The sequence below is a fragment of the Lutjanus erythropterus genome, chromosome 2 (assembly GCF_056507025.1).
Source record: "Lutjanus erythropterus isolate fLutEry1 chromosome 2, fLutEry1.hap2, whole genome shotgun sequence".
Classification (NCBI taxonomy): Eukaryota; Metazoa; Chordata; class Actinopteri; order Lutjaniformes; family Lutjanidae; genus Lutjanus; species Lutjanus erythropterus.
This window is the reverse complement of record NC_139318.1, coordinates 25,041,351-25,063,556: the sequence shown is the minus strand read 5'-3', so window position 1 is coordinate 25,063,556 and position 22,206 is coordinate 25,041,351. Positions and strand designations below refer to the sequence as shown.

Sequence of the window (22,206 nt, the reverse complement as noted above, 5' to 3'; positions counted from 1 at the left end):
ATAGACTGACGATTAATAGCAGCTATATGACTTGGACAGAACACATGGAGGCCACATGTTTGCAGGAGAATAAACTCACTGTGTGCACCATAATTCATGTCGTTCATAAATACCTTTCAGCAGCACCGACTGAGCTGCAGCCTCAGATTACATTACAGTAATGATGACTCATGTTTGACTCAATCACACACCGAACAGCTGTAGTAAAAAAAAAGGTTTTTTTTTTTTTTATTCTCAGTCTTTATAGTGACAGTTTTACAAAGCAGTAGTACAGAGGCCGTTTGTGAGATGCCTTTTGAAAGCACTTGTTGCCACTGGAATATATTTATATAAGCTCGCTGCTTGGTTGCTAAGCACAGATCCAGGTGGCAGTAGTACAAAAACTGAGGTCACTCACCACCTGTTTCTTCTTCACACATCTCATGATCTTCAACAATGAGACTGCTGGCGGCTGGATATTATTGATTAGTTTTGTCTGATGTCAGTGCACGGTGGGCCACCATTGATAAGTTGATCATCATGACAATGACTGCTTTTCAACACAAGTACAGTAACATATCAACAAACACAAAGCATGAGATTAATACGGTACAATATGCCAAAAAAAAAAAAGATGTTTTATGTGCATCTCTAATAGTTTTTATAGCACCAGTGTGATGATTTTATAGCACCAGTGATTTATACAATCATCAATGTTCTTTGGAGTATATTAATCCATACACACAGGATCTACTGAGCAGACATACATGTGGAAAGACAAAGATTAACCGGACAAAAGACTTGCAGAAGTGCTTTTGGCACATGGGTTGTATGAAGGAAGGGAGAGTTAAACGTGAGGAGAAACTGGGAGGAGAAAAAAGGAGGAGGAGGACAGAGTGAGAGGACGTGGATGAGTGGTAGAAGAAGAAGCGGCAGTATCTGGGCAGGTAGCGTCCCTGATCTCTGTACTCAATCAGCAGCCACCACAGCTTTTCCCGCAGCTTCCTCCTAGTGATGAACACTGGCCGCTCAGTGCTGCCACGCCGCAGCGAGAGAACTGATCACGACACAGGTCCGCTGAAAACACACACACACACACACACACACACACACACACACACACACACACACACACACACACACACACACACAGAGTTTAAATAACAAGTCTCAGTATACAAACACACAAAAATACACAAATAGAGTGCAGTGAACCCACCTCTAATCAGCTCTTCATGTGCACACACAGTCCTCACGCAAACCTCCTTGTTGATGACGTACACCCGTCGCAAACTTAATGAGAAACACATGGAGAGGTCAGAAGTGAGGCTAAAACACTGCGGTGCCAGTTAAAGGGGTAGTTCACCCACAAAATCGAAACAGTCATCTTCATATCAGTCAAAACTTAACTTCAAGAATAAATCCAATGATCAAAACCAATAATGACTTGATGAACAATTAATGTCTGTGTAACCAAAGCCTGATATAGTTTATTCCTGTGTCTCAAAGAGCTCCATTGTTGTTCAGAAACTTAAAGCAGTTAGCTGTTAAATTTTTTTTAACCTGGGCCCTATTTTTTATTTATTTTTTTAACAGATTTTAGGGTCTAAAATGACTAGATTTGGAATTGGTCCAGCTGATTGCCGCAGTCAGCAGTCATGAAATTGGCTGCAATGTCTCCAACATAATCCTTTAATTACATTTAGGAATGGATCCCTGCAGAGACAGACCTTTAGACAGACTTTTTAACTTGTTAGAGCTAATGCGTCACACCAAAGTCACATAATGACATATACAAACCAACCAATCGAGGCGGAGGTAGTAGGTAGCAAGTCCTGTGTTCTGTGGGGTAAAATGACTGATTTTGTCAAAGGAGTCTGGTGGATTTGAATAGAGTGATATAATGTCTTCAGTTCCCCTCCTCAAGGTGCTGTTTGAAAAGGCTTCTTTGTAGGGATCCTTTCCATAATGTTGGCAGACACACAGAATAAAAACTATCTGAGCACGTCGGTGGCAAAATCGAGCACTTTTAGTGTTTTCACTGGCATATTTGCCCCCAAGGATTATGTTGTGGTGGACCAATTCCAAAACATGTTGTACCTATTAGTTATTTAGACACGCTGTATATATATATATACACACTGTGTATGCTGTAAAAACTCCCTAGCACACCAAGTGTGTATTAATCAGCAGCCAAAAATAGTCCCCAGAAATATACTATTTTCTCATGTTTGAGTGATAGCTGTTTTAGGAAAGAGCTGACCCTTTAAAAAAAATAAGAATACATTGGTGATGTGTTTTCAAAGATTTACATCTTCAGTAGGACCAGTGGTGCCACAGACAGGGCAGAGAAGTGTGGAAGTAATGATACAATGTCTTGTTGGTTTTAGTCTTTCCATGTCTTTCCAACATTAAGACACATTTATAAGGCTTTATAAAATGCTTAAGAAATGTTTGTAGTCATGCATGACAACACATAACAAGGTTTAGTAAGTATTATAAATGGTGGACATTTATAAGTTAAGCATTCATAATGCTTTATACCACCCCGCCAAAGTGACAACAGTGTTACACAGCACTTTAAGTACTTTGTGAGCTCTGTATAAGGTTATTAGCACTTGTATGATGCTATGGAGGTATATGGTATATGTTGTGATGTGAAACATTTATAGAATTTATAAAGCCTTATAAATGCATTATAATGTCCTATGAATAAGCTTATGATGCATTATAGGCATAAACAACACACAGCAATTAAGGCTTTTCCTATTTATTTTTTTTTATATTTCAGATTATTGGATTTAAGATTTTTAAAGACCCTACTTACACCCTGATTTAGGTAAACGCTGAATGCTGACTTTTGAGCTCTCGGTTTGTACTCTCACACTCAGATTATATGGTACGAACTTAGAGAAGATGCAATTGACTATTTGAATGACCAAGATGTAGTCACAGCAAGTAACTCAGTTTGTTTGTCCAACAAACTTCAGAGAGGTTCTAACTTTGAGATAATGACTGGGTTTTCATTGAGGGCTGCTCATTTAAAGTAATTTCATGCCCTGCGGTGCGCACCTGTAGAAGCAGAGGCTGTTCAGACACTGCTTGCATGGCTTATGGACAGAGTAGAGTCTGGTGCAGGGATACTGCTCCTCTCTGCAATCTGGAAATCAAACACACAGCAAGATCATTTCTCCACTCAAACTAAACAGCTGATTGTCTGTCTTTCTGAAAGGTTTTCTTACCAAGAGGGCCAGGCTCTGTGGGCTCCGTCTCCAACTCAGACTCTAATATCCACATGGAAAACAGATTTACAAATGAGCGCTAGACACAGTGCAATCTACCCTTAAATATCATGACTCAGACACGAGGAGGATTCGGCAGATGTACCTGACTTTTCTGGACGGACCACTGGCTCGAGTCGAACCTGCTGCTGGTAGGTTCCAGGAAGAGAGTCAGGATTGTCAGAGTCTGGACTCTCTAAACAAGAAAGAGATGATATTATAAACTACACTGACATTTAAATATGAAAGGAACATTTTTGTGAAGCTGAAAATGCTTTACCTGGAAAATAATCTGGCCCATAGTCCTCTGTGAAGCCATAAAATAAGCAGGAGAGAAAACTGTTTCATGACATCAACATTGTGAAACCAATTACTGTCAAACACACACACACACACACACAAAGCACTGCAGCATATTTAATGAACCATCTGCACACCAAAACTGAACAAAATGAGCAGTCTGAGAGGGGGTAATGCATGACTTCATACGCAAGATGTTTACAAATAATAACATGCAGAGTGGTCAAAGTGCTATTTACACTGTGACAACAGTTGCTATGCGGGAGGTAAATAACAGTCGGAGGAGGAGAGAGAACTCCTCCAGGCTAGGTGACACATCAGAGGACAATGAGAAATTGTTAACAGATGTGCAGAGCTCTGATATAAACTGATGCTGAGCTGGAACAATCAAGGCCAATATTCTCTTAATGAACTCACCCAAAAAAGGAAACGGTTCCTGGTACTGGGCCTGGGCGAGCAGCAGAACTGTTGACATTTCACAACAAGAAAGTACACACACAAAGATGGACTGGTGAGTGAAATGAAAGGGCGGAGTGTTAGTAATTACAAGTACTTGAATACTGCAACTGAGTTGTTTAATCGTGGAGTAGTACTTTTTAGGTATTCTTTAACATTTGCAATCCTACTCTTACTTTTGGCAGAAAGGCAGAAATTTCGATTTAAAACTTTCACAACACACACAAAGCAAGATCCAGACCAGTGTGAATTTTAAAGGACCAGTGTGTAGGATGCTTCCACGTATGTAGGAGAACCATCGGTGGCCATGAAAGTCATGCAAAACGTGAAAGCCAGTGTTTGGTTTGTCCATTCAGGACAAGTGTAGAAACATGGTGGTGCAACATGGTGGACCTCATGGAAGAGGGACCTCACCCGCTGATATAAATGGCTCATTTTAAGGTAACAAAAACACAACAATTCTTAATTCAAGTGATTATATTTATTCCGCCTCACTTGGTCTGGTATGACCAGTTACTGTAACTATTGTTAGCTAATGTTAGCATACATATCCTGTAACTGTTACCTCTGGTTAGCAAACAGTTAGCAAAAGTTACACAAAGTGACTTAGATGCAAAACCACCAAATTAAGACCTGCTGCACAACACATCTCAGGATAGATCAACATGCACACTAAATATACAAAAATATCACTTGGCATAATCTTTTTTGGAATACTGTGTTTCTAAAAAATAAAACAAGAGAAATATATATTTGCATCACAATAGTTAGATCCTATTTTAGCCTACAGTTGTTGTTCAATCAACACTATATAACTTGTAAAAATTAAGATAATAGTAAGTGATAAAGCATAGTGCCGTGGTATTGCACAAGAAGAGAAAAGTCGGGAAGCTGACTTGAATAAAGACTTACTTGGAAACAGCTATAATTTACAGGACAACTGTTCAGCAGTTCCTGGCACTGGGCCTGGTACTGGGATAATGGAAAAATGCTAAAACATGTTGCAACACCACGTGTAGAAGAGCCATGATGTCAGAAAACTGACTCAGTAATTTCACTTATAACTGCAATTAAAATAATAATGGTTAAGTTAGTCAAAAAAATAATTGCAAAAAAAATCTTCCTTGAGTCTCCACTGGTTGCCTGGCAACCTCACCGTGGTGACAAGACTCGAGGAAAACCATAAAGCATCATTTTGGATACTTTGGTTTTTGTACAGATGAAATAAATGAAATATAACATGTTCATTAGTGAGATATAGAGGTGCTGGTATGGAGATTTTGTTACCTTTGACCAGAGCCAAGCTAGCTGTTTCCTACTGATTCCAGCCTTCATGCTAAGCTAACTCAGTACTGGCATGGGCACCAAATGTGTAACAGCTTTGATCATTAGTTTTATTAACATAATATTTGATCGAGAGTTCTCTGTGGTCTTAGTGTTTTAGCCAACGTAATGTTAACTAGCCAGCAAAAAGAACATTAAAGAAAACAGTCCTTTACAATATCAATTTCTCAGCCATTTCAAATTAACGTTACAGCACTTAAATTACATACGCTTTGTACCATTAGTTCTGCTTGACTGTACACAGCATCTGTGTGCTTTCTAACATACAGCCAATCATAACGTTATGTCATCTGTAAATGGAGGTCTGGTACCTACAGCGGCACCTCCAACAAAACCACTATTCATCCGTTTGGACCCTTTTGAACGGATGAAATAAATGAATACTGAGCTTTAAAGGTACAGGTAGGTAGATTTTCTTCTTCTTGTTGGCAGGATAGCTGTTTCCTACCATTTCAAGTCTTTATGCTCAGCCAAGTTGGCTAACTGCTGGGTGTAGCTTCATATTTATCGTATAGGCATCAGAGTGGTATCAATCTTTTCAGCTTAAGGCTCAATTATGCTAAACATTAAATATGCATACAGACTCTGTGTCAATTTCTTCTGTATCTGTGTGTGTTTTCTGAAAGCTTATGACTAAAATGGAGCAGTACCACTAGAAGTTGAGGGGAGGCAGTGTGCCAGTGTAGCCAACAGACCACATGACACAAGGAACACATTAGGATTTAAAAGTCTTTTAAAAGTATTCGAAATGACATTCTTTATCAATTAGTTAGTGAAAAAAATCCTCTGTTCTCATGTTGCAAGGTATTTAATGGTCACAAAGACCATCACTGTCTCCGCTTTTGCCTTTTTCTCAAGAGCTATATTATTACCACCTCCTCCAGCATCACCAGGTTTGTTGTTCTCAGAAACTTTTTACTCTTCTTCTTCTTTAAGGTAACTTTTGACTTTGAGTGGTGAACTTTCAACAGCCGTACCAATGGCATGGAAGTATGTGAGCTGTAGCAGTTACATCCTCTCTATAACATTAAATTCCTTATGTAAAGGGGCCATAAATTAGTATTTATGCATTTCCCAAAATGTCAAACTATTCCTTTAACTTTGATTGCATTGATATATAACTTTTTTCTACCGTAGAAAGAAAGTAGTTCCTGCGTGAAACTGCTCATAACAAGGAGTATCATTTTGAGAAACCAGGTCAAGATTTCTGGAAAGAGACACTGCTGTTGAGTTTTTCAAATGTATTTTTTGGAGCTTTGAGCACCACAAACTGAGTGCCATCTAGTTCAATTATATTAGAGAGACGACAGACATCTCTTTGGCCGACATCTGCAAAACACAGCAGCTCCCACCAAAACTATCTGGATGGATAAACAGCAGTACAGGTAAATACAGGGCTGAACTTTCCCTTTAAGATCTGACACAAACTTGTCAGAAGACCTGAAGAGGAATATGGTGCAGTTACCTGGCATGCAGATTAGCAGGAGGACTCTCATGGTCACTCTGGGAGGTAGACTGACTTGAACACTGGAGGGCAGATGAGCAGAGAGGATCAACAATCAAAACAGACCAACATGAGGGGGATAAATACAGTGCTTTGTGCTAGATATTCGTCTGCTCTCCTGATCTCTCCTCTCCTCTACTTTCCCCATGCCCTCTGTCACCTTTCCAACCAACCCCCCACTGCTCTCCCCTCTCTTTGCCCTCACCCAACCCCCCCACCTCCCCCTCCACTGGCCCCCAAACAGAAAGAGAGTGGGAGAAAACTCTTGACAGCAAGAATGTGGCGCGTCTGTCTTCCTAAGAACAATCTCTCTGTTTTCCTACTTTTCGTCCGCGCTGCAGCAGACAGTCTCGGGGCTGCATTCCAGGAAAAGAAACAGAGGACCCCTCAACCCCACCCACCTCTCTCTTTCTCTCTCCCTCCCTCCTCCTCTCCGTCTGTCTCCACATCCTTCATTTCCCTTCTGTCGCCCTCACTGGTCATTTCCTCGAACCCTTCCCCCCTCCTCCTCCTCCTCCTCCTCCTCCTCCTCTTTCCCCACTTTTCTTTCTTCTTCTTCACTCCACCAAGCAAATAGAGCCTCTCAGGTTGAGTGGAAATGACATCTGGACAGAAAAACATGAACACTGACAGCGTCACCAACTAGGAAACCACACTATTAATTTTGTTGAGATGTCAATGAATTTTTGGATGTGTTACATACAGTAAAATCCATTACCTTAGCTTCCTGTAACACTCACTAAACTACTTTTCCACTTTGTGGAAAGTATGATCGCTCCTCCTCCATTGCTGCTGCACTGTAGGCTATTTCATACACACAACATGAGGCACTTAATTTGGGCTTTTTTAACACATCCTTCACTGGACTGCAGAGCTCTTTCACTGTGTGTGGCTACATGTAGATTTTAATGAGGCCACACTGGACGCAAAACATGTGATTGAATCACTGTTTGCACAAGCTCTGCATGTGTATCAATAAATCTGTGTGTGTTATACTGGTACACAAACACACACACACACACACACACACACACACACACACACACATTCTTCGTGTGCATCACAGTGGCTATCGGAAACCATATGTTTTCACAGCACACATCTGGGAGCGATTAGCCCCCCTCTCCCCAATTGAGTCCTTCCCTTCCCAGCTAGAGACCCTACCCCCCCCCCACCAACACACACACACACACACACACACACACACATGCATGTAAACACACATACACTCATTAGTAAGAGTTTCTGAGGACAGCAACAGTTGGTGCACTGCAGTCATCTATTTTACGCCTCTTGTTTTTATGACAAATAAATAAATAGGAGTAGAAAATCATCTTTCCATGTGCCCTCATCGACCCCCAGCCTCTTTCTTTTTTTCTTTTCTTTTTTTTTTTGGTATGTTTTCCCTCTTGGCACTATCCCTCCATTGTAGTGCCATTACTGCAGGCTGTGCAGTGCTGTGAAGTCCCTCCTCCTTCTTCTCTCCAGTGAAAACACGGGACCACATGTCAGCTCTCCACAGCCATTAACATACAACCAAATTATCCACAAGTATTCTGACTACAATGAACAGACTGACAAACACTTAGGAGGACTGAATGCCTTTGAATCACGGTCCAGGTTGCATGCAATCTGTGCACAATCACCTCATTTTTCCTCCATAGATCTTTTTATCTAACTGAGCCAACGTGTGCGTAAAATAAAAACAATAAAAGTATGTGCAACTTAACCAAAAACTAAAAAATGCAAACAGAAAAAATGTTTCCGTGGTTTCTTACCTAACTTTGATTCAGTTTGCTCCGACTATCCTCAGCTCTCATGCGTCCTCTGAGTGCAGGAGGACTTCGCAGCGCCACATTGTACCACCCCGCATCTGTAGTCTCCTCCTCCACGGCCAGTCCCAGCCTCCAGCCCCCGGTCCCAGGTCCCAGGTCCCAGCACCGACCCGCAACAACACCAGACCTGGATCATCCCCACACTGATACCTGGTCAGATCATGTTGTGGTCATTTACCACAGAGGACCAGCAGTACCAGACATTTGTCGGTGATGGTGGTTACTGTGTGACCAAGTAACCAAGTGGTAGAAAGTAGGCTGAGCCACATTTAACCACAGGTTAACCAGTGTAAATAAGGACATTTACTCAAGTACTGTACTTTGTAGTATTTGTACTTGACTTGAATATTTTCATTGTATGCTCTTCTATACATCGATTCCACTACAATATTGTTTTACTCCTCTACATCGATTGGACATTAGTTTCTAGTTACTTTGCACATTCAGATTATTCATATAAAATATAAATAAACTAATAAAACATGATGTATAATCTGGATTAAGATGCTTGACAGTAAATAGTTGAAATTATCCTTTACCGGCTGCAACATCACTAATAATAATCTAAGGACCACTCTATATAATGAGTATTTTAACTTGTGCTACATTGGTACTTTAGGTATATTTTTCTTTAAGTAAGATTTTAAATACAGGACCTGTAACAGTATTTTTTACATTGTAGTATTGATACTTTTATTTAAAGAGATATTTACTTACTTAGTTAAAGTGATAGTTCATCCCCAAATGAAAATTCAGTCATTATCTTCTCACCCTCATGCCGATTGAAGGTCAGGTTTAGTTTTTTAAGTTCACAAAACACTGCTGGAGTTTAACAGGAAAACAGCGTCGCAGAATCTCCCAAACAATGGAAGTGAATGGTGACCAGTTTTCAAACATAAAAAAACAACCGAAAAATAAACATAAAATGCCTCCATATTGCTTGTCTAATGTAATCCAAGTCTCCTTAAGCCCGAACATGCCTGGTTGACTTGAAAGATATTATTTAAAACATGTTTTTAGACTAAATCTTAACTGTAGATCCTTAAGCTTGGAGCCACATTCACTCATGCACACCGTCTGAGCTGTGTGTGTGTGGCGTGACACATTTTTGGGTGTTTTTTTTTTTTTTGGTTGGTTTTTTACATTCAAATACTGGTCACCTTTGTCTTCCGTTGTTTCTGCAACACTGTTTTTCTGTGAAACTCCAGCAGTGTTTTGTGGACTAAATAACTAAACCTGACCTTCAGTCTGTGAGAGGGCGAGTACATAATGACTGAATTTTCATTTTTGGGTGAACTATCCCTTTAAGTAAAAACCTGACTACTTCTTCCATAGCTGCATTTAGCCTACAGGAGTATCGTATTTAAAAACAAATTTGAGGTAGGCCTACTTGTACTTTAGGCTACTTGAGTATTATCATCTTTTGCAACATTATACTTGTATTTTACAACATTTCAGAAAGAAAAATCTACTTTTCACTTCAATCCCTTTATTTAACAGCTACTAAACTTAACTTTACTTAAAACTTTACAAATGACTTGAATACTTCTTCCATTACTGCCAACTGACCTTCATGAAAACCAACCTGTCGCTCTTTGTTTTAAGAGCTGAGATGTGTAAACTAATCTAAATACAATACCATACCTGTAATGTTTAACAGATTTTTCACCAGACATAAAAATCATTTGCATCCTTTAAGAAAACCCAGTCAATTCTCTATCAAATAACTATCATCAAATTCTAACAGTCTTCCTCTGTCACACACTTTGTATAGTTAAAACTTATGTGATGAGCCAAACTGCTTGAAATTTGCATACTGGGCCTTTTTCTTGCTGCCATGCCTGTCAGCGTCAAACCACATATTTAACTACACTAACTTATATTAATGTTATTGTCATTACATGTAGGTATTTGTTAATCTCACATTTATCATTTTTGTTTTGTGTTTCCATTGATTTGATATTTCTATATTTTCAATTACTTCCATGGACGACTAAAGAACCCAGAAAATCTTCACATCTGAGAAGATGAAATCACAGAATTTGGACATTTTTTTACTTAAAAAAGGGACTTGAATACTTAAAATGACTAATCAATTATCAGAATAGTTGGCAATTCATTGTTGTCAAGTGATTGATAAGTTCACTATTGTAGCCTGAAAACATATCAAATCACACTGTAACCTCCCTGTGCTGGAGTCTGGTCAGTTTTAAATGTTTATACAGGATAAATCTGTTCAGATAATCCCTAGATGATATTTAACTTCTACTGTTTAGACAATTTGTTAAAATGGCAAGGACTCAAAATGAGATCCCACCACACTTTACAATATAATGTATGAGTCAACATCTCGTTTGTTCCAATTAATCAATGCGAGCTTCACCGTTTACAAAGACTTTTGCATTCGTAGTATTTGCCTTTGAGCCTTGAAGAAAACCCAGTAAGAAACAGCTGATGGTTGAACTCATGTACAGGTCACACTCTGCACAATAGTGACATCTAGAGGACACCAACAGCTGACTGCTGTGGATGTGTATTATAGGAGAAGGTATGTGGTCAAAGCAACATCAGTGACAACAAATAATAACCGATGAAAACAGCTGGAGGCATTTAAACTATTTATTTTCCATTAAAACAATAACTGTTGTTGGTATGTTGGAAGATCTGAGGGAACATAGAGACTGTACGAATGTGAAGCAGCTGCTAAACTGAAGAGCAACAAGCTATAAAAACGGTTACACGGAAGACAAAGTCACCTGTTTTACTTAATTTTAAATATGCAGCATCACATCTCCCAAGTGCACAAACATACACACAGAAGAATAGGAGATAAATACCTCTGTTATGATACATATAAGACTCAGGCACACACTCACTCTCCTGCATTCATACTGTACATGTGCGTTTGTGTAACACCAAGTCCTCCAACCACACACACTCACACCCACTCACTTCCATTACATCTGGCTTTGGAGTCTACAGGGTGTGGTGCTGGTGGAGCTGACAGGTGTTCTGGCCCTTCAGACCTTAATAAGCATTTTTTAATCAATATATCATTTAATAATCATGGAGGGAAAAGGCTGTACGAGAGGACAGCTGAGGGTTTAGACTGCAGCGGCCTTCTTCTCCTTGTACGTGGCCATCATCTTCTTGATCTCTGCTATCGCCTTCCCTGGGTTCAGACCCTAAGAGGAGGTGGAGAGAGTTGAAGAGCAGTGAGAATTATTTTGACATATTTAAAAGAAACGGACAAAAAGATGCTCTCATACACCAATGTTGTCTGTATTTGGACACAAGATATACACAGCATAAGCCGTGGTGTGCATACGGTTACCTTAGGGCAGGTCTTGGTGCAGTTCATGATAGTGTGGCAGCGGTAGAGGGAGAACGGATCCTGCAGCTTGGACAGACGCTCCTCTGTGAACTCGTCTCGGGAGTCGATCATCCAACGATACGCCTGAGAGGCAACAGAATATAACTCGGTGATCATCAACTGGGAGCTTGCAGGCCACATCCAGCCCACCCAGAATTCCCATTTAGCCCAATATTTAAAGAACTGTAGTATTATAAACTGGTGAAATTCTCAGAGCAAAATAATGTACTAAGTTACTGCTAATGTAAGCCATACATTTCCTACTGCAGCTGACTTTTATTTTTAAGTTTCAGTTCACAGGAAATACGATGCATTTGTCAGTGAACTTGGCTCTTACCCTTATCATTCATTAAAAATGTGTCTACAAAACACGACAACAGTCCTTTCTGGCATTTTTTTTTTGCAGCGGATCAGTGTGAAAGATTGTAGAAAGTAAAGAAAGAAGGAGCAGCCAGAGTGAGCTGTTACCTGAAGAGCTACAGGCAACAGGCTGCACACCTCGAACTTTCCAGCCAGGTAAAAAAATCCTTTCACTATGCTCTACTGTTAAGATTCATGCAATGTTCAACATAAAATCAGACAACAGTTGCTCACTAAGGGATGGAAAAAGTCCAATTATTGCCTGAATTCTTTATTAAAATATCAATTTGTTTGTTTTGCTGCCACCGAAATTCTGCAATCTGTAGTATAAAAACAAATTCACTTTTGCTACCAGTCACTAGAGGTGTCACAATAATCACGCAACTGCATAATCGTATCAAGTAATTGTACTTAACTTGATTGATGCTTCCTGCCAACCAGGAGTGCATCAAAATTACAAATTTTAACCAGCACTCCTCAGTAAACTGCCTGCTTTACAGAGGTCTAAGAGTATTTTCTACTTATATATCTAGTTACCATTATAGGTTTGTGTGTTCACACTGACATCGAACAATAAAAATAACATTAATATTTGTAAGAATGCGAGATGATAAACAATAATTGGCTAATACTCAGGCCTCTTTTTGAAAGTATTCCCCCCACATTTTCTGTTTAGAAACATCCTGACTCTTGGACAAATGAAGTAGATGATCCCTGCCATAATCTCTTCATTTGTGTGGTTATATTTTTGTGCAGATTCAGCATTTAATTAGTGATCCCTGAATGTTTATATGCAAAGACACACACTTGCATCAGCACAGCAGGCCCGAGGTATTTGTCTCCGTTCCACCAGTAACTGGGGCAGCTCGTACTGCAGCAGGCGCACAGGATACATTCATACAGCCCGTCCTACACAGGAGAAAAAAAGAAAGAGAGGGTATTTATTGGCATGTGACTGTAAACACTAGCAATTTCAATGTTTTACTAAAATCAAAGCAGTGGTGTACCAGTTTCTGTCTGTCCTCCACAGTCTGCAGGTACTGCTCCTTCCCTTCCTTTGACTCGTCCTTCTTCTTCAGGTACGGCTCAATAGACTTGTACTGAGCGTAGAAGTTACTCATGTCCTGCAGACACAATTGTTAAATTAAGAATCCAGTCAGTAAACCCGTGTCAGTATAAGACTTGATTTAAAAAATAACCTGATGCATCTGATAACAGTGTGTGTGTGTGTGTGTGTGTGTGTGTGTGTGTGTGTGTGTGTGTGTGTGTGTGTGTGTGTGTGTGTGTGAGATTAACTTGATTCACAAAAGGCCAGGAATGTGAGGAAAGTTGTGGAAAGTGGTGACCTGATATCACTTTGATGTTCTCTATCGAATATGTGACATCTTGCCAGTTGTATCAAGTGTGGCATTGTTTATGAATCAAATTTATAAATCAAAAGAGGTTGAAATTATTATGTTCTACCCCAGCAGCTACATAAATACTTACATTTGTTCCACAGATACCAAATTTATCATGACTATATTTTCCAGAAAAGTATTAAGTGCTGATTAAACGACTGAAAACTCTTCACTACCATGTTCTAGCTTCATTGATTAATGTTAGACTGAATAATATATTCATATTTGTGCATCCATATTTGGCACAGAAATGGAAACTGAAGGTGGATATTTACTCACAGGTACCAGGTCCTTCACCACATACATGTGTGGCAGAGGGTAAATCTTAGTCGGCTTGCTAATGTTAGTGTCAATCTTGTTGAGGCAGGCAAGAGTGTTTCCTCCATTAATATTCATCGCACAGGATCCACAAATACCTGCATTTAAGCAAAATAATAAAATATTTTAATTACATTTATGAGAAAAGACAATCAAAAGACAAACACCACAGTACTTGATGTGAGTAGATTATTCTTGTAGCATAATAACAGATATTTTTGTTGGAAGAGCAAATAAAAAGAGTAATTTTGGTGAAAAAAGAGGAGATTGTGCAGTACTATCTTTCATGGTTAAACGATCTGTAGTCGACACAAACTAATAACATTAATGAACTTAAAAAGAAAATGCATCTACAGAGAAAATCCAGGTCTGGAGAGTTACAAAGTTGGAAATTATTCTCACACTCCAGCCTCCATGTTACTGACCTTCTCTGCAGGAGCGGCGGAAGGTCAGGGTGGAGTCCATCTCATTTTTGATCTTGATCAGAGCATCAAGAACCATTGGACCACAACTACATGAAGAGAAACAAAACCAAACAGTGAGTCCAGGATGTCAAGACATGAAAGTTTAAAAGAGGACATCTTTGATGTCTTTGACTTGACCAAATCCTGACAGGTTTCATGGCTAAAGAGCATTTTTGAGTCAGTGTGGACTCTTTAGGGTGCACTGTCATGTTGGCAGAATTGACTTGAGAGTGTCCCCAAGCTGATTAGAGGATCAGATGAAGGAAGAGAACTGGAAATATGCCAAGCTGTCAGATCCATCTGAGTTAAATCTACCTGAAGGCTGTTCTCAGTTCGTTAATAATGCCCTCTATTTACACGTGCTTTGAACTTCACTAAGCAATAAGCCTCCACCAGTGCAGGTGAGCATTATCAACACTGATGAGTATTAATACTTAACCTGACAAAGAGCTCCTCACTGCACCTCTTCGTAATAAAAGTTAAATATTTATTCACAAATGCCACAGATAATTGTTGTTTCTGCCAGGTGTCAATTATTTTAAATGAATTCCCATGTTTTATTTAACAAGTGACCATGACATAAATGCAATAACACAACACCCATCATTGTTGGATATCAGGAGACCTTATTGTGTGTTATTATTTTCATATTTAGGTAGCTTATGAGTGAAAACACAGATGCACTGCAGCAGCTACTGGGTTTCCTCATGGCAGAGAAGAAAGCTGTAACACCTACGTGTTGAGGTCGATTTCGTAGGTCTGCATGCGGGGTTTGTCTCCTGGAGTGTCTGGGTCCCATCTGTACACCTGGAACTTCTTTATTCTGGGTTGAGCTGCTGGAGCCGCTGCTGTTTGGGCATACCGCACCGCCTGACAGCAGGGATGAAGGGAGAAAAGATATGGTTATTTTGGCACTTTCATTACACACTACCGGACATTTTGTCTAAGAAAAATGTGTCTGCACATTTAGATGCTAAAAATAATAACATTTATTTAAGTCTTCCTTTTGATTTTTCTCAGTTGTCTTCCTAAATTGGATAGTGTACTGCCATTTGATCCTAACATTCATTCCTGTGTACACAGTAAAAATTCCTAACATGGCACAGGCTCAGTGACCACAAACTGGCAATTGTAAAGCAAATACACAAAACAGAGATGCACTTCTTCCTGACATGTGAAACATTCAATGAAATAAAGAACATTTACTTTAATAGTTTCAATTATTTAATCCAGATTTCAAAGAGCTTAATGACCTCTAAAAATCAAAAACACTCTGAGGGGCAGGAGACACAGTACATCTTGCTGCCCAGTATAGGCAGTAACATATATGCACACTTTTATATAGTTCTTACTTTTTTTTTTTTAAACTGCAAGTCTATTTCTTTCGTTTCTTCTATTTAATTTCAAGTTATTCATCTGTATAGATATATAAATGTGCCTATTTATTAATCACAAATCACAATTCTTCTCATGTTAGAGTTATTTACTATTATTATTTGTATCGTTATTAATAATATTATTTATGTATTAGTTAGAGTTATTTTATTTAATTAAAGCATCAAAAAAGATGTATGTTTATTGGCCACTACTCATGATCTCATGAAGAATTGCAGTGAAATGATTAGCTAAACATACCATGATTGTTACACAGGGTTAAACTAGAAAACCATCAGTTTTGTCTGTTGTTTCTAATGAATTTCGTGCCTAAAAGGTGCCAGGTTGCTTTATTATGCTATAACTAGCACAACAATGTTTACAAGTCATTTTAACACGTTTCCTGCTGCGTTCAATGTTTACTGGGCTTTCCTATCGTGTACATATTAAGATCAACACACACCAATCACTACAAGTTAGTAATAAGCCATTCTAATACAGTAGATAGCAAAGGCTAGCTAATTAGTAGCAAGTAGCTGGACTACGTAACGATCGTGTCTAAAAGGAACCCTAGACCCGCGAAAAATCTCGCGAGAGTGGTCATTTTAACTCAAACCATGACCTTTCATTAAACCAAACCAAACATGTTCTGTCCCTAAACCAAACATACACATGGTATAGCCACCGCCTAGTAATAATATATCACACAATTAGTTCGCAAAATCTAACAGTGATGAACAACGCCTATAAATCTCGCGAGTTTCGCAAAACAAGAGTTCCTTTACGACCCTACGTAACCTGGACGTCAGGACATAGACGGAGCCCGCCGCTGTCAAAACGGACAGTGTTCTGTGTTGTGACGTTAGTAGTGTAAAGCAATAGATCCTTCCTGTCGGAGACTGTATCAAACAACCCCGGCTCATTCTAACGGTTCACTTATTCTACTGACTCAATTTCAACATACCACCAGTCCTGCGGGGGAGCGGAAAGCCAAAACACCACAGCGGCTCAAGGACGTGAAACTTGCAACCGACATTTTGGAGTTCCTCTGACCTCCACTGCCTGCTGTCCCAGCATCCACCGCGGCTGCGTCGCAGCTTTGTTGGGAGCGATTGATTTGGTAACCGACTTCTTCCGGCTTTAGAAATACACACAAGTTTGAGTTTGTATGGTGTTCTTGACCTGTGACCGCAGTTGTTATGTTGCATAAAACTAGTTTACCATATTGTGTTGAAAACAAACTAAATTGTTCCTTCTAAACAAGACCCCCGGGCGGAGCAGAGAGCACGCGGATACTGGATGCCCCGGTTGTTAAATCGAACGAACCCAGTACGCTTGTGTCAGTCGTGATCCGGCGTGTTGACTCGAACTGACATAACGTCAAGTCTCTTTACATTTGGAGCTGGATTAAGGTCATTTAATTAATATTTTTTGTTCTTTTCGTGGTGCAGTAGTTTAGCTGGAGGACAGACATGGTGTTCCTGTCGCTGTCTTGTTGGATCAGGAGCCGGGGCCCTGACAGATACTGGAAAGTCCAAGAAGTTCTCAAACATGCACGGGTAAGGCCACGACTATTTCCTGGATGATTAGGGGTCTAAATGTTGTGACATATCTTTAATGTTGAAATTAGTGCGACACTGAAATCTGAAATCTATTTAGTAAGTCATTTGCTCATGTTTTCTGCTGTTGAGAGGTGACCTATGCTGCTTGATCCGGTTAGAAAGCTGCCTCATCATCCTAATCTAATATTAAGGGCAGTAATGATGCTCGTTTTGATTAAATCATCCTCCCTATCTGTTCCTCCTCCAGCACTTCAGAGGTAGGAAGAACCGCTGCTACAGTCTGGCTGTGAGGGCCGTCAGGAGAGCTTTCGTCTACGCCACTAAAGCCCGGAGGCTGAAGAAACGAAACATGAGGACGGTAGGAGACAAATACTCATCAAATACACGTCCTCCAATACCACACACACACACACACACACACACACACGTACGATACAGTCTGAGATTTATCAATGATATTTAATTTGTAATAGCCGAAAAACTGCTGTGTAATCCAGACTACCTTACTCAGTACAAGGACAAAGCCTCACAAGAAAGGTCTTAAAGACTAGTGGAGGCATCGTATTTTACCAAACCAATTAAATTTTATTTATTTCACCGAGATATTCAGAATCAATACTACTTTGTAAGGAGTTCTGTTTACATACAGTATATATCAAAACGTGCACTAATTAGGGCTGGACAATATTGCATATTAATAATATCTCGATATTTTTAGGTTATTCCACAATATTCAATAAACATTGTGATATAGACAAAACATTTGTTCTAAAATATATGCAAACATTTGTTGATTTTAGAGTAAGACTGGGCGATATGAACAGAATCAGTTATCACACAATTTTTTATCAAATACCTTGTTATCGATTTTGCAACAATGTAGGGCTGACTATTGGTGCTTTCACAAAATATTAACACAGTAAGAATTTTGATATTCAACATCAAAGATGATATCTAGTCTCATATCATGATATTAATGTAATATTGATATATATATATATATATTGCCCAGACCTTGCACAAATACAAAACATATCAAATTGTGGTTGATCAATAAGGGTTTTTCATTTGCAGACACTGATATTTAGAGAACAGGGCGGTCGCTGTATAATGCCATTATAAAAATGAAGAAAAGTCATGTATAATTATAATATTCCATGCACATTACAATCTAATATACATGCTTAATCCACCCAGCAACATGATGTTTTAAGTGGAATTTCCATTAATTAATGAGATAGAAAAATACATTGAGTTATACTGTGGATTACAGAAAATGACTAGTATTTAAGGGAGAGAAGGTTCAGTATGTCAGAAACAATGTCATTATTCAATATGTTATAACTAAATATATATTTAATACTTGTCAGTAACAGATATAGGTTGGATTTGTTGTCATTTATAATGGGAGAAATGTGTAGACATTAGGAAAGACAATTTAGCCAGTGTGTAGAGCAGGATGCATGAGGTTGTATTACAGGGCTCCAAACCTAATCTTTCACCACCTTCCCAAAACTCACAAAGGGGGGGTGCAAACATTGTTCAACAGCAGCTACACTGAAAAGCTGCCTGCTTGTTAATCAGCCTTGTGAATGCAGGCATCAGCTGATTAATTATGTTGATTGTCTGGCATCCAAGAGCAGCTGATGAAGTTTACTAGTGTCTCAGCATAAATGTGAAGAGTCACAAGATGATTAAAGGGATGCTATAAGACGGATTGTATTTCTTGCATAATACCATATGTTGATTTTTCAGACTCCTCTCTAGTTTATTTTTTTTTAACAATAAATACTGGATATTTTCACCTTTTATGGACTCTAAAATGCCTCAAATGAAACGAAAAGAGAATGATAAAAACATTATTTGGCTGAACTTCTCACCAAGCATGTCCACACTGTGGTATTAACCTGTGATTGGTGATCACCAGTAGACACTGGTTCATTTTATGGAGCCACAAGTCAGAAAAGTCAGGAACCACCCCTTCGGTGTGTGTTACAGCTTACTAAAATTTATCTGTCCAGTTTCAGATGGGCGTATTAATCATTTACAGTATTAGAATGTTGCTCCTTTAAAAATATAATTTAGTATATATAATATTTAAAGGTCTGGTGTGCAAGATTTATGGGCATCAATACACAGAATATGGCAGAAATTGAATATTGTATTTCTTAGTATGTTTTCATTAGAGTATAATCACCTGAAAATAAGAATCGTTGTGTTTTTGTTACCTTAGAATGAGCTGTTTATATCTAGTAAGGACACAAGTCCTCTTCCACAGAGAAGGCCGTGTTGCGCCATTGTTGTGTCATGTTTCTACAGTAGCTCAGAACGGACAAACCGAACACAATTTTCATGAGTTTTACAGCCATCAAAGCCTCTCCTACAAGTTTGGAAAGGGATAAACTAACCCTAATTTGAACACTTCCCTCAATCAAGATTAAGGAAGACTGGAGAGATATCCGATCTGATGTCACAAGACGAAGAAGGAGAAAGAGAATGTGGAGAAGTGTCTATAATTTGCAAGCTCACCACTAGATGTCACTAAATCCTACACACTGGTCCTTTAATCTTAAACCAGAACTTGAGCTTGTCATTTCTTATATTTGTTGTGCTCTCATTTCTTCAGCTCTGGATCACACGCATTGCAGCAGCATCACGAGAGCATGGCATGAAGTATCCCCAGCTTATGCACAACCTCACCAAGGTCAGTTGTGTTGTATGAGACAGTATTGTACCAGCCCTCTTATTGGGTAAATATTATCAGGAGTACGGTCTACATCTGCTTTATATGAAAAGTGCCCTGAGATAACTTCTCTTATGATTTGGCACTATATACACATTTTTAAAAAATGACTTGACTCTGTACATTCTTTATGCTGTTGGTTCACTCCGTCTGTATGTAACGTATTTCCTGTCTTCTTCCACACAGACCAGTGTTCAGCTCAACCGGCATGTAATCAGTGATCTGGCCATCACAGAACCTCGGTCTTTCCTCTCACTTGCAAAGCTGGCACGGGCTCGACAACAGGAAGGTTTCCGGGCAGCATTGGGTGACGGCAAAGAGCCGGCTGGTGTTTTCTCCCGTGTTGTTTTACTACAGTAAAGGACTTGATGGAGTTGCAGATTTCCAATTGTTATGTGGTTTAAAGAACAGTGGTCTTGGATTCTGGAGATGTTCACAAAAGGATCAATCAGATAGACACACAACTCCTTGCTTTACAGTTGTCACTTCAAGTATTTTCTATTTAATTACAATTTAGTAAATTTTCATGATACTTATTGATCACTATGCCAGAGTTGCCTCATGTTTAATGACCCATTTTGACACCAGAGTCTGGTCACTGGATGATCAGATCTCTGTCTCTTGCCTGCGCCATGTATAAACAAGTCTACATGGGTAATGCAGTCTCACATGGATTAGCCCCACACTGGTCTTTGGTGTAAAAGAAGAATCGTTCTTTTTTTTTAGGGAGATTTCAAACAGAGCAACGTCCCTGAAGTAGAGAGGGATGTAATGTCTTGCTCCTTTGCTCAAGGACACTCCAGCAGGATAGAAGATTTCTTCTGCAGAGCCTTGGTCGGTGACCTTGAAGGAGAGTTTCTCTACTCACTGTGCCAACCTGCACCCTGTGTGAGATTGTGTTGTTCAAAGTGCATCTACGAAAAGAGATATAATAAATTTACATGCCTTTTCCTACTCTTAAGGCCCTTGACAGCAATAGGCAATGCTTCTATACTCTTGTAGATTCTTTTCAGGTGAACCATCTCGAGTAAAGAAAATTTGAACAGTATTTTTGTACTCTAAAGTCACAAGAACATAATCATGATCCAAGATGGCAGCTGACACTAAACAGCATAGCAATTGTTAGTCTACATACCTGCTTCTGCTCCATTCATCGTTTTCAATCCATCATCTCTATCACATGTGCCCGAGATGTGCGGCCCTCCTGATTACCTCCAGTGTCATGATAGAGGATGTGATTATCAATGTCCACAGCCCTCCCTGTGTGTATCATACTGTATGCATCCTTTTGTTAAGTTATGATTCAAGTGCAGTTGGATTGTGAGTTTTTGGGGGTTTGTAAGGAAGAGTGACCTCAAGAATTTATCATGTAAAGACTTTTGTCTCGGTGTAAATATATATTTTGCCATTTGTTGTGGTGAGATTCTCCTCTGAGTTCATTAAACATTTTGATACATACTTTGTTGCTCTGTCTTGATTCTCTGTATTGAAAAACATTGCCATTGTAAGGATGAGATTTGGGGACTACTAGGCTGCTATTTCCCTACAATTGTGTTCTCTTATAGCCTGATATTGCTATGCACAATATCACATATTGTAGTATATTAATCAGGTATGGACAGAAATAGTGCAGATAATTTCTACAATGGAACGATGGACTGTGGGAATGGGAATTTGGAATTCATATTTGAATCTTTCTGTATTAAGACCAACATAATGGATGTGCTGGCTGTGAATGAGTGGAATCTTAAGGACCCCTACATTTCAAAGGACAAAAATGGACATAAAGGAATCGTAGATCTCAATATTACAAATAAAATAAAACAATTAAGCTGGGTTACACTCAATTGAGATTCGAGATGTCTAGTGGTTATACATGTACAATCGTGTGAAAAAACTTTGGCTGACATGCT

At 39.2% G+C, this 22,206-nt stretch overlaps 3 protein-coding genes across 4 annotated transcripts; 1 reads left to right on the top strand and 2 right to left on the bottom strand.

Moving 5' to 3' along the window:
* Positions 1–199: 199 nt before the first annotated feature.
* Positions 200–8,794, bottom strand: mfap2 (microfibril associated protein 2). The gene is given in 9 exon segments (XM_084734282.1): positions 200–1,056; positions 1,199–1,272; positions 3,052–3,139; positions 3,222–3,263; positions 3,343–3,456; positions 3,541–3,567; positions 3,978–4,025; positions 6,826–6,887; positions 8,643–8,794. Coding segments are annotated over 8 exon segments (528 nt in total). The 5' UTR covers positions 6,857–6,887; positions 8,643–8,794; the 3' UTR covers positions 200–952.
* A 2,510-nt stretch (positions 8,795–11,304) lies between these two features.
* Positions 11,305–17,085, bottom strand: sdhb (succinate dehydrogenase complex, subunit B, iron sulfur (Ip)). Its single transcript, XM_084734253.1, has 8 exons — positions 16,953–17,085; positions 15,351–15,484; positions 14,576–14,661; positions 14,112–14,248; positions 13,440–13,556; positions 13,240–13,341; positions 12,034–12,156; positions 11,305–11,884 (listed from the first exon to the last, which is right to left on the bottom strand). Exons 1-8 carry the CDS (start codon positions 17,022–17,024, stop codon positions 11,804–11,806), a joined length of 852 nt encoding a protein of 283 aa, XP_084590379.1. The 5' UTR covers positions 17,025–17,085; the 3' UTR covers positions 11,305–11,803.
* mrpl20 (mitochondrial ribosomal protein L20) lies at positions 16,973–21,704 on the top strand. Of its 2 annotated transcripts, XM_084734272.1 has the most exons (5): positions 16,973–17,108; positions 17,440–17,547; positions 17,798–17,908; positions 20,177–20,254; positions 20,480–21,704. In XM_084734272.1, exons 2-5 carry the CDS (start codon positions 17,461–17,463, stop codon positions 20,651–20,653), a joined length of 450 nt encoding a protein of 149 aa, XP_084590398.1. In that variant the 5' UTR covers positions 16,973–17,108; positions 17,440–17,460; the 3' UTR covers positions 20,654–21,704. The 2 variants fall into 2 exon arrangements, with proteins under 2 accessions (XP_084590398.1, XP_084590391.1); XM_084734265.1 differs by lacking the exon at positions 16,973–17,108 and having other exon boundaries at positions 17,334–17,547.
* Positions 21,705–22,206: the final 502 nt, after the last annotated feature.